At 40.3% G+C, this 18,332-nt stretch overlaps 1 protein-coding gene across 1 annotated transcript in view; it reads right to left on the minus strand.

Moving 5' to 3' along the window:
* Positions 1-18,332, minus strand: part of PKHD1 (PKHD1 ciliary IPT domain containing fibrocystin/polyductin) — a 487,578-nt gene that overhangs the window by 390,177 nt on the left and 79,069 nt on the right. Inside the window, exons 27-32 of the mRNA XM_077752866.1 lie at positions 17,289-17,419; positions 14,482-14,617; positions 9,673-9,868; positions 8,895-8,962; positions 5,644-7,251; positions 3,581-3,724 (exon numbers count right to left, since the gene is read on the minus strand). Coding sequence (XP_077608992.1) covers positions 3,581-3,724; positions 5,644-7,251; positions 8,895-8,962; positions 9,673-9,868; positions 14,482-14,617; positions 17,289-17,419 — 2,283 coding nt within the window. The remainder of the gene's footprint in view (positions 1-3,580; positions 3,725-5,643; positions 7,252-8,894; positions 8,963-9,672; positions 9,869-14,481; positions 14,618-17,288; positions 17,420-18,332) is intronic.

The raw sequence follows: 18,332 nt of genomic DNA on the forward strand, positions 1-18,332 counted from the left end.
ATTAGGAAAGTTTGAGTTCTAGGTTGTCATCCGCAAGCTGGAATGAGAAACATCACTTTCTTTAGTGTGCAGAATCACACTAAGGAATAAAACTCAGAGCATGGGTCGGAATTCAAAGTGACCTTAGTAAATTAGAGAAATTACAGAAATAAACAAAAAACAGAATGAAAATAGTAAGGCTGTAACCACAGAAGAAAAAATAAAACTCATGTAAATATAAGATGAGTAACGTCCAGCTGTGTACAACCATGTCAGGAAGAAAGGGAAAAAAAAGAAAAAAAGCACCTTGGAATAACTGGTAACAGTAAGATTACAAACCAGCAAGACAGCGGTGCAATTGTCAAAACAAACACTGTCAGATTATACACAGGCATCTCATGATCCTACCCAATAGAGCCAGAACTTGAGGCTTCTAATTAGGGAACAAGGTAGGAATTCAGAGAGGGCTCAAAAGAGAAGTACCGGGGCGCCTGGGTGGCTCAGTCGGTTAAGCGTCCGACTTCGGCTCAGTTATGATCTCACACTCCGTGGGTTCTAGCCCTGCATTGGGCTCTGTGCTGACAGCTCAGAGACTGGAGCCTGCTTCAGATTCTGTGTCTCCCTCTCTCTCTGCCTTCCCCTACTCATGCCCTGCCTCTGCCTATTAAAAATAAATGTTAAAAATTAAAAAAAAAAAAAAAGAAGTACCACAATGTTTACTTGTTGGAAAGTTTGATTCACCAGGTGGCCCCAAACTGTGCATTTCTAACAAACTTCCAGGTAATGCTGCTGCTTCAGCAACATTTATAATATAGTCTAAATAGTAATAATCCAATTCTCAGTAATAATATCCTTGAGAACCACTGGATTAGAAGGTCTGAGATTATGCAGCATTCTGAAGGGCCCCCAGCTGATTAAGTTTGAAAAAAAAAAAAAGGAGCACAGGGGACATTGGTTAACTTTAAGGATGGATTGCTCTGACAATGGCAATGGAGAAACATATGAAGGTTGCTGTGGTGAAACAGTCCTCTTAAAAAACTTTTTAAGGGGCGCCTGGGTGGCTTAGTCGGTTAAGCGTCCGACTTTCGCTTGGGTCATGATCTCGCGGTTCGTGGGTTCGAGCCCCGCGTCGGGCTCTGTGCTGACTGCCAGCTCAGAGCCTGGAGCCTGTTTCAGTCTGTGACTCCCTCTCTCTCTGACCCTCCCCTGCTCACGCTGTCTCTCTCTCTCTCTCTCCTAGAAATAAATAAAACATTAAAAAAAAACTTTTTAAAATATAACAGATTCTTTGTTTTGTTTAGAGATTTTAGTGTTAAGTAATCTCAACATCCAGCATGAGGCTTGAACTCACAACCCGGAGATCAAGAATCCCATGCTCCACCAAGTGAGCCAGCCAGGCATACCACCATAGAACAGATTCTTAACTAAATTGGTTATATGAAATCCTATCTGAAAGTAGGGTAATTATTAATAGTTTCTAACAATTTGTGAGGCACATTTTCCTGGATCATTTGAGGTCCATCATAGACCTACCTGCTAGGAAAAAATACACAAACTGTACTCAAAATGTTTTCTCTGATTCAGGATGTTGATAGAATTCTTGAATACCATCCTGGATCTTAAGTAAGAAACCAATAGAGTTGGTTTCCTCAGTTCCTCCCCATTTTTAGATACTGTAATTAAAAGTCTTTAAAAAGACTTTTTCTTTCTTTACGCAAGAGGAAAATAACTCCAATTATCCATTTCCCGAGAGTAAATGAGAGGCTCTGGCACAATCAGTGAGTGTTTGGTGACACCTAGTGGCAAAGGTCAGAGTTACAGCTTCCAACTCGTTTCCCTTTCTTAAAAACCAAGGAATTTTGAGAAGTCCTTTTCTAAAAAGTAATCAAATCTTTTAAAATAAAACAGTTTCTATTCTTCTTCTCTTATAAGTTATCAGACCTCTACCACCACAATTTATCTGACCCCAAAACTTCAGTGATTTTCATTTTGTACCTCTAAATGAATTGTCTTCACATAAAACCAAGGAGTTTTTAAAAGTTCATTTAAGCTGTGTGTGTATGAAAGTCTTTTTAAAAGACTGTAGCTGTATCAATTAAATACTGTAAGCTAGAAACATGAAGTCCTGGTTTTCGGTTTCCACCATTTCCCAATTACTTTGTTTATTCTCTCATCAAGCATTAATTTTGTACATGGACTTTTCCAACACTAGTCTACTCACTGGAGGTAGAGAACGACACAGGCAATGTCTTAAACTCAAATCTTCCACTGTATCTTTTTAAAAATTTTTGTTTATTTTTGTGAGAGAGAGAAAAAGAGCACATGCGCACATACAAGTGGGGGACAGAAAGAGAGAGAAAAAGAGAGAATCCCAAGCAGATTCTACACTGTCAGCACAGAGGCTCCATCCCACGAACCACAAGATCATGGCCTGAGCCAAAATCAAGAGTCCATCGCCCAGCTGACTGAGCCACCTATGCAGCTCCCAGTGTGCCTTAAGTTTCCAGTGTGGAATCTTAAGTGAAATAGAACTCTCTTCCATATGCCCTGCTCGTGTATATGATAACAGGGAACTCAATTTCCAGTTTGAATTTTAATCAAGGATCATTACTCCTCCTTTCTCGCTCTCCATCCTCTTCCTCCTCCCCCTTCTGGTCTGAGATAATCTCATGGAAACTGCCATCATCAATTACCCATCAGGGAATTTTTGTCCACGCTCAGATACAGTGATACTTGGATTACTCTGTAAATCCTTCAACCACATTCAAGTTGTAGACACCTAAGTTAGGAATCTATCTTAAAGCACTATTCAGAAAGCATGTTTGCAAATGCTTTCTAGGTGCACAGGCACAAGATCTATGATAATGCAAACAAGTTAATCACCTAAGCAGGTCCTACACTGATAATGGCAATTTCTTTCCTTCGACTTCTTTTCTGAAGCTCAGTGGGTAAACACCATGTGTTGTAATGCCCCATCACAGGACTATTAAAGCTTTGCCCCTTTCTTTCTAACAAAGACACAGCTTCCTGTACCACAATTTACTTGATGGCCGTGAATCTTTAAGCAGTGAGAGATGATGGTGTTCTACTGAATCAATACCTGGGCATTACAGAATAAGAGGATAATGTTAATGTTGGCTCTTTTGCTTATAATAAGAATTCAAGAACTGAGCATACCAGGCAAATATGCCAGAGCTATCCAGCCTGCTGATCTAATCCCTACACTAGTACCTCCAGGAAGCAGGTGTTTTCAACAATCCCATCTCAGAACAAGACCAAGAGACTGTTTTCTCTATGATGCCTAAGGCCATCAGTGAAACTAACATTCAGAACTCAGAATTACTTCCTCCGTCATCGTGTGACTGCAATCAAGGACACAGGTGATAAATTTTCCATTGCCATTAATAGGATAAAAGTTATTGTGAAGCATTTTAATAGGCAGTCCCATCTAACCTTTTAGACGGGGTGTAAAGAAATCCTCTTCCCGGAGACACATAGAAAATTTAGGGGTTAAGACAGCATTAATTACAGAAATGGTTAACCAAAGAACATCATTTCTATATATACTCTTTGAAAAAAAATACGTGGCATTTTTACTGACCATCCAGGGGCAGAACCAAGCAGCTGAAGGCTGACACTGTAGCATTAGCCAAGACTTGGCAGGGAGCTCCACACACAGCCGCTGAGATGTTCCCTGGAGAAAATCCCGCTCCCGACACATGCACAAGCCTTCCACCCAGGAAGCCTTCAAAATTAAAAAGAAGTTCATGAGCACTGAGGCAAATCTCTTTTTCTTTACTTAACTCAAAATTCAAATCCATGTTTTCTTGCTGCCCATCCTCCTTTTACGCCCTCCAGAATTCACACAACTGGCTTTAGATAAAGAATTTAGTGCCTTGCCACTAAGCTCCTTCTCCAGAGCCTAGAGTCTTTCTTCTGCCAGATCCCAATCATAGTCCACAACATATAAAAGTGTAACAACTTTTATATAGAAGAGTAATGCTCATTTATTATTCTTAAATTTTTTTATACAAAAGACTATACAAATAAAGTAGAAGTTCCCCTAGCTCACTTCCCAGGGGTAGCCATATTTGGTTTCTCATGAATCATTCCAAAATTGAAGTGTATATATTTTTATACATAGAAATCTTTCTACCCATATTCTTCTACAACTTGTTTAAACATATAGCAGATACATCTTTCCAAGTATGTGTACATGTAAACAAACTACACAAAACTCCATTATATGATTGTGCCACAATTTTTTTAGCAATTTTCCCACTGACTGACACGTTCCTTATTTCTCCTCCCCTGTGACAATTAATAATGCTGATAAACTGTACATTTATTTGAATGAAACTGTGGAAAACTGCTAGAAGTGGGACTTCTAGGTCAAAAGAAAAGTAAGGTTTTAGATTTGATGGATATTGCCAAACTGCTCTCCAAAATAAGACTGTAGCAGTTTACCCTCCTGCCAGCACTGTGTGATAGCACCCGTTTCTGATGGGTAAAAGTATGACAGTTGTTAACGAACACCATGTTTTGTGTCAGTATGAGAACCAGTAAAGGTAAATGTCACCAGGACTCTCAGACATGTGGCAGCCTCTAATCCACATGGAGGCAGAGTTCTAGTGGCCACTGTCCTCATGTCAAGATGCTTACAGCCACTTGACAAATCCAAGAGTAAGACTTTGCTGTAAGGGTGCATTTCACAGCCTTGCTCTCTCATCATAAAAACTGTGGAGTCTGAGGAGAAAGGGGAACTAAGGAGCATCCAGCCTAAACCCCTTTATCCAACGAGGAAGCTGAGGCTTAGGAAACATACCCAGCTAAATTACTACAGACTCAGGACCAAAATCCCAATCCCTGTAACATTCCACGCAGCTGGGCCCAGACAAATTTGTTCTAAGAACTGGCTTAGTAAGCACTTCATCAGATGGGAGATTCAGCTCCCATCATTTCATCATTTGCTCTGTACTTTCTGCACCACAGTCAAATCTGAGCGATCTCAACTGCAAAAAGGTTTTACGTGAACAGAAACCAAAACCATCACTGGAAGAAAAGGCAAGGCTAATTTCAGTATGTGTATATATATACACGTATATGTGTGTATGTATATGTGTGTGTATGTATATATATATATATATATATATNTATATATACACATACATATATATATACACATACATACATATATACACATACATACATATATATACATATATATGTGTGTGTGTGTGTGTGTGTGTGTGTGTGTGTGTGTGGAGAAAAAAGTTCAACCAATGCAACCATAGTATGCAACTGGCCTATTTTGCTGGGGTAGGGGTAAAAACAGGTGAAGGTATCTAATGTTCTACCTGATCAAATTTTCAGCTCTTGCAAAAGGTATTGAGATACAAATTAAATCAGGTTAATGAATCAAATTAAAATAAAATCACACTTACAGAATACGCACAAATTCCTTGACTGAAAAAACCAAAGCCTCATACAGGGAATGTGACAAAGACAAGTTTTAAGGAGGACACCAGGACTGTTAAGAGGCCAATTGGGCTTCTTTCTCCTTCTGTCATTCAGATTGAGGTTGGTTTCCTCTATTTTAGAGTAATAGCAGTCGCTGTTAATTCACTTATAAAGAAAGAGGTCTGTCTTATTTGTTGGACTTACCAAAGTTCTCAGTCAGTGCCGAAACAGTGACTGTTGATGTGAACATCAGGACAGATGAGGCCCCCCCTCTTATGCGGTCATAACCTCTGACTGGGTACTTCCCAGCAGGAAGAGGTGGGACCACACACTGGAGAATCGTATGGTTGCCAGAGACACCCACACAGGGTGACATGCCAATAAAGATGTCAATGTTTGCAGCTCCTGAGACCTGGGCCACTACAAAGGTTAAGACGTCATCAGTCTGAGAAAGAGCGAGCAATTCTGGGGTGAAGGCACTGCTGTAACCAATGACTCCCATCTGGTATGAAAGTCCATCTACCTCCACGACCAGGGCAACAGAGCCATTTCCTGCGGGAACAACGCACTGGATGAGCTCGGTGCTGAGGCTAACTGTCAGGCAGGCCTGCTGCCCAATGTAGACTAGTGTGCTGTTCTCTCCTCTCAAAGCTGTGCCCTTCATGGTCAAGAGGCTTCCACCATGTATGCTGAAATTCTTGGGGAAGTAATGAAACACTTGAGGCAAAATGTAGAAGTGTCTGGAAACATTACCAAAACAAGCATATCCATTTCTTGTATGAAAAGCTGAAACATAGTGGAGTCCTGGGGTCAAGTCACTTATCCAGCATGACACATGGCTTGCATTAAAAGAAGTTACAATGCAGGGAAGGTGATTATCCACAAACACCATTGGTTCATCTGCTGTGATGCCCAACTTCTGACCCCTAATCAGCACCATGGTCAGAGACCCACTGATGTTAGCGGTCAAGGCATCCACGATGGGAGTTGTCTCTTCCTGCAAGAAAAGAGTGCAATTGCCTTGACACTCACTGGGTAGCCCATTGACCAGGACTGTGATGTTCAAGGTGAAGGAAGTATCAGGCAACGGGTCACCCACTCTGTTAATCTGGCAGAGCACTGTCTGGTCCCACAAGCTCAAAATCACACAAGTAAAAGGACCCAAAAGGTCAACCTGCACTGACTTCTTCCTAGAGTTGAGAGCCAGGCCCCTCACTGTGAGTACTGTCCCGCCACAAACAGACCCATGTGTCGGCAAGATAGCTGTTATCCGAGGTGTCATCACAAATTGCTGGGGCACCGCAGACATGTTTGCAAACCCCATCTGCTTTTGACGTACTTGGAAAGGATAGACTCCGGCCTCCAAACGGTGAAGAGGAAAGGAGCACCCAGACAGGCTCATGTTGTTCCTTAAAAACTGTGTCTCAAGAACACAGTTCAAGACCCCCAGAAGGATCACTGAGTTGGACAGGTTATTTCCCTCCACGTAGAACCTTAGGCTGTTGTTCGTGATTTCTGTTCGCATGGCTGTGACCACTGGTGTTGCTCCTGGTTCATACATGAAGGCAAAGCCCTTCCCCACCAGGCTTGGTGGACATCCTCGGGCAAAGGACACGTTGCCAGTCCAGACTTCCACAGGGGCTGGGACAGCAGGAACGCCTGCATCAGGCAGCAAGGCGGTGGGCGGGGTCTCACACCAGATGACCGTCTCTGTTGAGTTCACGATGTCACAGGACTGATTACCCACAAGCACCCAAACTAAAGCTGGGTCCCTGCTGAACCCTATTCCCGAGATGCTGAGGATGGTTCCACCTAAAGCATGAACCGAAAACAAAACTTAAACCTGATATTCAGAACTAGGAATACATAGCACCTGCCTAACCCCAGAACAACTAAGTGGAAGATGGGGTGTTAGGGAAGCCTGAACTATTTCACCTCACCCCTTCAATGTTAAATTTGTGATCATTTTGGCAGGAGTTAGATAGACTGAAATTCATAGAATAGTAAAACAACATAAATTGTTATACAGGTGAAGAATGTTTATAACATTTAAGACAAAAAAAAATTCAAATATATTTCTAAATCCTAGAAGCCACGTCTATCAACTTATACACTAATAAAAATCTAATTTCTTGAAGTGTTCTTGTCATCTGCTGTTATCAGACATGTTAGTCTGTAATGTTCTATATATTATTATGTGGAGAAAATATATGTACATGTATAATTAATGGAAAGTCAAATTCTCTAGTCTTCTTGTCATCTATCATGTGATCTTATTGTTCCAGATTATTCTGTATGTTATTATGCAGAGTATATGCAGCTTATTCTGTATATATTCAACTTACCCACTGATTAAAAAAAATCAAATTTATTGAAGTCTAATACTTAACTTCTATATTATTCTATATAATATTCCCATAGTCCATATATTATACAGGTATATGTGTAGGCGCATGCATGCATGTTCAAACATATCAAGGACCAATGAAATATTGAAACATGCTCATGATCCGATATATGCTCATGATATATTTAGGAATATATGCTGCTATATTCCTAAACTTTGTCTCTCTAGTTGAAGGACTGTCAAGCCCCATCTTCAGGATGAAGATACTGAAGATACTTTATACCTAAACCTGTGGTATAGGCAAGCAGCTTTTTATTTTAAAGTTTATTCATTTAAGAGAGAAAGAGAGAGACAGAGACAGAGCATGAGTGGGGGAGGGGCAGAGAGAGAAACACAGAATCTGAAGCAGATTCCAGGCTCTGGGCAGTCAGCACAGTGCCCGACATGGGGCTTGAACTCACAAACTGCAACACTGTGACCGAGCCAAAGTCAGATGCTCAACCAACTGAGCCATTCAAGTGCCCTAGGCAAACAGTAAAAGGATTTTACTATATTCAAAAAGGATAAAGTGCTATTTAATATACTATCACAATGAGTATTCACATGCAAATATACAGTTTTTAATTTTTTTCTAAAAATAAATAGCTTTCTAGATTTCTCCATCTTGTTGTCACATCTTCCATATTGGCATTTTCATTTCTAAACACTTCTGGGTCCTTCACCTGCATCCCTAGAGGAAAGTGAGGACACCAGACTCATTCCTCCTCTCCTTACACATGCAGTATATAAAAGGCTAACATAAGATGCTATACTTTTTCTAATATCCTCTAGAGATGTGCTACCCATTGGATGCTTCAGCCTCTTTTCCCTAGAAAAATAAAACCAGGCACATCTTCTTGTCCTGAAAACTCTTTATTTTCCTGAGCTCACTGGGCTAACAAATCACCAAGTTTTCACACCCTTCTAAGTACGCCACTCAATTCCCAGAGCACAAGGAAAGCTCCTCTCCCTGCTGTCCCATTGCTAGCCTCATCAGTTCAAATCCAGGAACAAAATCAGAATATCCAGTGAGTAGACCTGCTGAATCAGTGATACGAGAACCGCTCACCCAGAAGAGACCCACGGCAAGGCTCAATGCTGAAAACTTCTGTGATGTACTGGATGTGAAGGTCAACCCTGCAGAGAATGGGGAGACTGATATAAAATAACTGTTTTTAGAAAGAGAGAAAGGAAGGAGTAAGACAGATGGGGGGTGGGGGGAGAAGAACAGGCCTGAGCAGTGAGGGAGACAACTGTCAATGCCACTGCATCACAGAGAAGAAAGGACACAGTGGGGGGAAGATGTCATGTGGGACATCTTGTTTGGCCTGTATCAGGTGGTGGCATCAGCCCATACAATTTAGCCAAGTTTCTGGAATGAAAGGGAACTTCTGGAGAAATACTGGGGTCAGGGCCTTCAAGGCAAATGAGACAGGAGCATGGCTTGGGCAATAACTGTAAGCCATTTATTCAAAGCCCCAGACGCTTATTGTAATCTTATTTAAGGGTCTTATTTAATCAAAGACATTAGCTAAAGCACAGAATATTCTCCCAACACAGAGAGATGCTCACCCCACCCCCACCTTAACCAAAAGCCATGACATCTTAGTTCCAGAAAGTTCTCTGCTCAACGACTAATAAGCCAAACATTTCCCTTGGATTGATCTTGGGAATGAGTCCTCCTATGTAGGGTCTCTAAGATTTCTTCAAATTGTGTAAGTCCCACGTGTTTATCCCCTAACTTCAGAAGGAGGGGGGAAAAGTGAACACCTAACTCGAAACTAGACTTCCTCAACTGAGACTAGACCATAGAAAAGACCTAAAATTAATGGAAGTGTGCACCTCACCCTTGTGAGCGAATGCTGATCCCATTGATGGAGACAGAGATTCTGTGGAGACTAACAGGCAGCGGAGGCAGCACCACCTCCAGGCCCTGAGCCATGTGCACACGAACAAGAGCCACAGTGTCTTGGATACGAACTGCTACATCCAGATCTGTGTAGTTCACTAGAAGTGCCATTCCAATGAAGAGGGTCTCACCTCCTGTGTTGAAAAGAATCCATTAGCCTCAGTGATGTGAATTCGTGGCCTCAACCACTTCTTCAATTTTAAAGCCCTTTCAGGATTAAATACATGATCAGTCCTGGGTATAGTACTCTAAATAAGCATTTCAATACCAATCTAATTTCTAACAACTCTTACCACAAAACTTCTAACAAGCTTATAATAGAGCCACCGCCTATAACCTCAAGGCATAAACATCAAAATTGTTAGGACTCGAACTCAGGAGGCACGACCTTAACTCCATGGAAAAGCAAATCAAGATGTAAAAATAAATTGCAGGGGCTAACAGTCTTCACAACCAGCACACAGCACCCCAAAGCTCTTTCTTTAACTTACACTTTCCTGCACTGAAGCCCTTAAAAATGCTGTATAGGAGTGCGGTACCACAGAGTGTGCAAACCACTTTCACACGCACCATCCCATTTTACCCTCACACTATCCTCATGACTTACATGGAGCAGGTAGTAGAACTGGCATTTCGCTTTTGAGGAAACTAAAGCTCAGTGAACAATGTTTAAAGCTACTTAAGGAAATATCACAGCCTAAGCCCAGTCTTCTCTTGTATTTCAATACCTTTTAAGTTTAATTAGCAACTTTACAAAAATGTCATGTATGCTATGGACCCTTTAATTCTTAATTGCCAAGAAGGAGATGCCACAAAGGGCACAAAACTAAGTTAAACACAGACCCTGCCTTTAAAGAGACTTCAAAGGGAGTAAACTGGTGCCAAAAGAGCTTCAGCACAAAACATCCCATGAGAGAGGCAAAATTTAAGCAGTGCACTTGTTTTAACCACAGCAACATTCTGAATATCAAGAAAGATGGGCAAGATGGGGCTTGAAATTGTACTTGAGGGGTCCCTGGGTGGCTCAGTCGGTTGAGTGTTCTACTTCAGCTCAGGTCATAATCTCACAGTGCATGAGTTCAAGCCTCACATTGAGCTCATTGCTGACAACTCAGAGCCTGGAGCCTGCCTCGGATTCTGTGTCTCCCTCTCTCTCTCTGCTCCTCCCTGCTCATGCTCACTCACTGTCAAAAATAAATATTTAAAACTTAAAAAAAATTCTACTTGAAAAATAAATCCCCAGAGGAAGCACTAAAGACTAGGGGGTTTACAATTCAACTCTAAAATCTTCACAGTTTTACCAAAAGTCTTTTGTAGCACTTTCTCATTTAAATATCCTGTGGTTTGGAGAGAAGGAAAGGGAATTGGGTGACTTTCTGGAAGATCAGATACATGTATGTAGTCAGGTATTCTATGAGAATAGGCCAAGTTGATGGGGAGTCTAAGGCTAAAGACCAAGAAAGCAATTCTAAGGGGTTTTACCTAGTTCAGTAGACAGCAAAGACCTCCAAAGGTTTCTAAGCAAGAAAAGCATGGGACTGAAGTTTTCTTCCAGTTTATGAGATTAATTGGAGAGAGAGGCAAGGAGAAACCCAGTCTTCAGACAATGGAGTCTCAACAAGAGCCAGAAATCAAGCAGGCAATGGCACGAGAGGGATTAAATAGATGTACCTCTCATGGGTCTCACAAAGACACAGCTTAGGCTAAAACATCTCTAAAACGCCTTCAGCCATGGATGTTTGAGAACTGCAGAGCAGGCATCCACAGAACTGCATAGCCAATCAGACGAAGAATGGAAGAAGCCATTTAAAAGACAGAAGTCAAAGTCCAGAGGTTGTGGGGTGTTGGGAAGATTGACTCTACCCGCAAATCCCTGCTCTGCCATTTTCCCACCTGTGAGTCTGGATGACTCACTTTGGGCTCTCACAGCCTTAGATTTTTCTTCCATGAGATGGTAACAAAGCCCACCCCATATGGTTTGCTGTAAGGATTAAGTTAAATATCCTAGGACAGTCTCATTCAAAAGCCCTCCATTAACTTCATTTTCTTTCTTGCTCCACATCCTCCTTACTTCTTCATGTCCAACCTTCTTTCTATGATGAACCCTCAGTATAGTGACTTTGAAGGACTGCAGGGTTAAGCAAGAATAAAAGCATGCCCATGAGGTGACAGTAATATGAAAAGGAACTTTGTATGACTGGTGCTTTGACAGGGTTGCTTAGGTCCAAAAATCTCACAGCATGAGACCTTCTAAAGGCGACAATAAGAGACCACCACCCACAAGGGGAAGAAGGCAAGGGAAGTCCCCGGGGACGGGTGGAGGGTGGCTTATGTGTCCAGATGATGTCACTTAGCTGTACTCTCTAGGTTGGAGACCTCCAAAAGGCATCATGACTTAGAGTCTTTTATAGCCCCCAAGTTTATCTTCCCTATCACTAGCAGACACTGTAGTGTTGCAGGGTATGCAAAATGAACAGACTCTAAAAGGCTAAAAATCCATTTGAGGGGGATTATATTTAAAATAATTTTTTAACTGTGACACCTGGGTGGCTTAGTCAGTTCAGCATCCGACTCTTGATTTTGGCTCAGGTCATAATCCCAGAGTCATGCGTGGGATTGAGCTTTGGCATCAGGCTCCATGTTTGGGATTTCTCTCTCTCTCCACCCTGAACTCAAAAATTTTTTAGTAAGTGGCTATATAAAAATTTGAGTTTGATATTCACATCTTTTAGAGCAAATGGGTTCCAGCCTACTATCAAGAAGTAAACAACAGGGGCGCCTGGGTGGCTTAGTCGGTTAAGCGTCCGACTTTCGCTTAGGTCATGATCTCGCGGTTCGTGGGTTCGAGCCCCGCGTCGGGCTCTGTGCTGACTGCCAGCTCAGAGCCTGGAGCCTGTTTCAGAGTCTGTATCTCCCTCTCTCTCTGACCCTCCCCTGCTCACAATGTCTCTCTCTCTCTCCTAGAAATAAATAAAAAAATATTTAAAAGAAGTAAACAACAGAGGGTCAATATACACAGGACATCTTTTTGGCTTATCTATATAACACCCAGGATCTGGCAGCATGATGGCATTTACTCAACAAAGTGTTTGTTGAATATTTACTCCATGTTGGTTCCTGAGTTCAGTACTTTTACCTACTTTACCCCCAATTTTTACAATAACTTTGAAAGAATGATTCCCACCTAGCAGGTAGAGACACTAAAGATAAAGGAAGTTAGACATCTTGTCCAAGGAGCGGTTGAGCTCGGATTCATTCAGATCCAGTGCTGCCCAGCTGCAAAATCCACATGAATGGTTCTGCAGATCAGATTCTTCCTCCCTTTTCCCCTGCCCCTCCCTCCTCTCTTTATTCAATTTCATCTTGGCTTCACTGTTATCATCAACATGATCATTTCCTGGGTGGAGATTTGTAGCATTCCAACTTTCAAAGGAGACTTTCCCGATAGGCTACCACTCTTAGAGGATTTTATAAAATGTTCTTCTTTATCCTGCCTATACAAAGATTTAAATCCAAGTGTAAATTCTGCAAATAATGCATCATGTTGTATATATCAATTGCGTGAACTCCTTGGGTTCTTGGTCAATTGTCAAGCTAATCCTAGATGCCTCTGAGGCACTGATGCAATGTATTTATTCTTTTCATTACAGGTAGGAAATTGTATTAAAAGCCAAAATCCCTGAAATCTGAATAGAATACAGTACTCCCTCTTTTCTTTCCTACTTTGTTGAAAAGAATCTATACCACTAAGGAATTTTACACTTTGGTCGCCTGAGGCAGCAAATTCTTCTTTTGCACTAACCGAGCTGAATAATACTGAGAACCTAAAGGACACTTCCCTTTATTTATGTACTCTGGAGCAATGGAAAATGAAAATAGTATCAGAAAAATTGAGTCCAGGCTTTTCTTTGGAAAATATATTGGCTTTTTGTAATAAATCCTTAGATATGGCTGCCACAAACTCCATTATCTGCCATTCAGTTAACCAGAAAGTCACATTACGTGGTACTTTTCCAAACTGATATGGTATCACATGATAATAAATTGTTACTAATTAATCTTATAATATGATCTGAATTATCAAAGAAAGATTAAAATCTTTTACATAGTTCTACACTAAAGAATTCTTTTTTCTATACATTGTATGTCTTAAGGAATAAAAATTCTTGGTTAATCAGAACACCCTATTCTCTAATCATATCAAACATCTGCTACAATTATACTTGATGCCAAAAATTTAGTATTTTACAGTAAGCTATGAGTGGTTAACTCCTTGGAATCTGCATCCAGACTGCTTAGGCTCAAATCACAGCTCTGTTACTTACTAACAGCAACATCTTAGACAAGTTACTTAAGTTCCCTGTTCCTTAGTTTCTTTACCTGTAAACTACAGATAATGATCCTATAAATTAGTGGCAAAGATTAATGTCTATTATGTCTGTGCTGTCATTAGCACAGAGTAGGTGCTCAATAAATATTAAATCAATAATAAATAACTGAATTGTTAACTTTGAATTCCCATGTCGCTTTCATGATGGAAATGGTCCCAGTTTTAGAGTGGAAAATATCAATGTAAGATTTATTCAGTGATGGCTAAAATGAAAATAACAATGTTCTAGTTTTCAGAAAAATAACTTTCATCCAAAATATAATACTATCTTCAATATAACTAAGAGACCATTGTTTGTCTTCTTTATAGGATCAATAGTCTAAAAATAAAAGGATGCTACAGTACCATGTATTTTACCTGCTATACTGCTCCTGTTTCTGCTCAGAGAAATGATCACTGGATTTAAAGAGGAGACATACGTAAATGCCATGGGAAGAACAATAGAATAGTCCCCTCCGATCACAGTCACATTCACAATGGGTCCATCTTTCCCCTGAAAAATCAATTTTTAAAATCAAACTTCTGGAAATAAGACTAACATGAGAGAAGTTCATACAGAATTAAAGGGTTAATATCAAGAAAAAAAATTTTAAGGGTACTGATACTTTCAAGTCTCCCCCCCATCTCTCTCTCTCTCTCTCTCTCTCACACACACACACACACACACACACAGTGACAAGTACTTAGAATAGGTATGACAGGGGCGCCTGGGTGGCTTAGTCGGTTAAGCGTCCGACTTTCGCTTAGGTCATGATCTCGCGGTTCGTGGGTTCGAGCTCCGGGTCAGGCTCTGTGCTGACTGCCAGCTCAGAGCCTGGAGCCTGTTTCAGTCTGTGACTCCCTCTCTCTCTGACCCTCCCCTGCTCACGCTGTCTCTCTCTCTCTCTCCTAGAAATAAAATAAAATAAAATAAAATAAAATAATAGGTATGACATCATGATTACTGATCAAAGAGTAAACACACCAATTCGTTGTGCAAGAAATTGCAATTTCAAATAAAGATCTATACCTAGCTAAACTATCCATCAATTATGAGAAACTTTCAGACATATAAGTACTCAGAAAACTTCCCCTTCATATTCTTTCCTATGATGTTTCTTTAGGCTAGAACTTCATAAGATAAACAATAGCCAACGAGAGAGAGAGAAAGAGAGAGAGAGAGAGATACAAAATTAAAAACACAGTGAATCTACCCAGGCGAGCAATCAAGAGCAGTGCTAAGATGAAATACATAGAATAAACCAAGAAAACACCAAGTTAGATTGAAGCAGGAGAACAAAGAGCTTCAAGGAAAATGAGTAATTGATATGAATTTTTTTTAAATAGAGGATTTTTATTATGAAGACGACACACAAGGGAAAAGAATTAGAAACTTTAAGAAATAAAACTGTAAAAGAAAAAAATGTTGGGGTATCTGGGTGACTCAGTCAGTTGAGTGTCCGACTTTGGCTTAGGTCATGATATCACTGCTCCTGAGTTCTAGCCCTGCCTCAGGCTCTGTGCTGATAGCTCAGAGCCTGGAGCCTGCTTTGGATTCTGTGTCTCCCTCTGTCCCCCCATCCCCTGCTTATGCTCTCTCTCAGTCTCTCAGAAATAAATGTTAAAAATTAAAAAAAATGTTACCTGATACTGCCCACATCATTTAAATAGTTATAATAATTTATTGAATCAACAAAGAAATGGTACTGTAACTACATTCAAAAGAATTCAAAGGAGTGACTTCAAAAAGGGGACTTGAGGAAAGGAGCCAAGGAGTTGAAAAGCATAATTGTTTTCCTATTTTCCTTTTAACCTTTGCATATATAACTTTGATCAAAATTTAAAGTTTTTTTTAATGTTTACTCTCTCTAGCAAAAGAAATCCAACCTATGCAAAATTTACCCCTCAAAATAGTAAATACATATTAAAGTAATAATACTCAGTGTTGACCAAAGTGTCAGAAATCAAACACTCACAGAGTGATGGTGGGAATACACATTAAAAAGAAATTTCAGATAACTGGATACTACATAACAAAAGCTTTAGAATTTAGATCAATTTATCCTGAGAAAAATAAATACGCTTGAAAATACAGTTTTGATGACCATCAAATGTCTGTTATTTAAAATAGGAAATGGGGGGCGGGGCACTGGTCATTCAGTCGATTAAGCATCTGACTCCTGATTTCAGCTCAGGTCATGATCTCATGATTGTGGACTCTGCCTCCCTCTCTCTCTCTGCTCCTCCTCTGTTTACAGGCACAATCTCTCTCACTCTCTTAAAATAAATAAATGAACTTTTTTAAAAAATAAGAAATTTTGAAAATTATTTCAGTGCCAATAATAGGGAACTGTTAAATCATGATACAACTATATATTGGAATTCCATACAATTTTTACGTAAATGTGAACATTTCATAATATTTGAATAACTGGGTAAGATAAAAATGTGAGACCAGAGATCAAAGAGGATTCTGAAACCTCCCTTCCAGGGACCTTTATTTGTTCAGTAAACAGTCATCCTTTAAGGTTATGGATGTGTTAAGAATATTGGTGCCATTGAAGTCAACTCTGAATAGATATTTCAACCTCCACTGTGAGTGTAACTGCCATCAACACCACCAAGGAAGAATGTGGACTCCTGTCTCCTCACAGGCTATAACTTAGCACTAACTGAAGAAGAAAGGGAAAGCTAAGGGGCTTGTTTTTAAGGGAAAAAAGGAAGCCGTAAGGAATAATTATGAAGTTATTTTATAGGAACAAGATATTCTAGAAGTTTCTAAATTCCAGCATTCATATCCATTCCAGAAAACAAAACTATTGGTGAAAACCGTTAGTGCTGCTTGCTGAAGAGAGAAATGAGATGACAATATATAGGAGTTTTGCAAATCAACACCCAAAACACATACTAGATACATTTGTTTATTCTGTGGCACTATTACTCACTGAGAGTGTGAACTGGGAGTCTGGTTGTTTTCTTTTAAAAGAAATCAACTGATGATGGTTGCAAGCCCCATTTGTGGAGTCAGTCTTCCACTTTATAGCAGCATAAGCAATATAAACAATATTACCATAGTCTCATGATGAAAGGTCATGTTAGTTAATTAAGTCCGAGAAAGGATTCATGAGAAACCTTACACTACATGCTAATAATGGTCACCCACCCAGGGACGAGATTCCACTTACTCTGGGTGGAACTTTACATTGAATTCTTCTTGAATTGCTTGTGGTGATATTGATGGCACAAGACTGAGATCCAAATAACACCAAGCTAGCATCTTCGAAACCAGAGCCGTGGACAGTGGCCCAGAGCCCTCCTGTAATAAAAAGAGCATTTCCAGATGGAATGAAGAGCCTACAGGTAGAGAAAAGTTAATTATCCATAAGAGAGATAAAATGAAATTAAAATATGATGCTCCTTAATCAAAACACAAGTCCTGCTCAAACTGCATTTTAAAAAAAACTGACACTAAATATATTAACTATTATAGAAACAGACAGAAATGGTGAGTAGAGGGCAGACAGGAGTAATACACCCTAGAGATTTTTAAAAATAAAACAGATAAATATTGCCAAGAGTCAGGGATGTAAAGTAGATGGTCTTTGAGAACTTCTGCCCTAGAGTTTTATATTGTCCCACCAATCCAATACAGCTTATTCACTCATCATGATACAAAGATTTGGGGCCCAAGTCAGGGCCACAGATCACTCTGCCACTTCAAGCAGATCATTTGTAGCATTTTTTCTCAGTTCACTGGTTCTCGCTCCCTCATCGTTAAGTGACAGCCTTGCCCCTTTCAGCTTAATGATTTCATACTAGGTTCTGGGTTCTAGTCTCCATGATGGTGCAGAGATGATGGATATTACTACCCACGGCCACCAGGATTTCCAGCGGTACTGACCGCTGAAGAGTGACCACAGAAACTTCTGTCTCCTCACTGCAGACATTGGTAAAAAGAAGCACTGCACCCATCATAGTGATATTATGCCACACATTTGGACGACTGGCACTTAAACTAATGAACAGAAAACCCACTTATTATTCTTGAGGGCAATGATTACATTCTGCCATCTCTCCAGAAGGGAATAAAAGAGGGGGAGGGACCCACCAAAGAGGGACACCTACCTCCTGAGAATGGGAAGTAGGTTCAGGAGCAAGGTTATCTTCCCCAAGCATGTTAGGGTGAGAAAGCAAAACTTCTCCAACCTGATAAAAACATTTCAGGACAA

This window comes from Crocuta crocuta, unplaced genomic scaffold, assembly GCF_008692635.1.
Source record: "Crocuta crocuta isolate KB4526 unplaced genomic scaffold, BGI_CrCroc_1.0 scaffold291, whole genome shotgun sequence".
NCBI classification, from domain to species: Eukaryota; Metazoa; Chordata; class Mammalia; order Carnivora; family Hyaenidae; genus Crocuta; species Crocuta crocuta.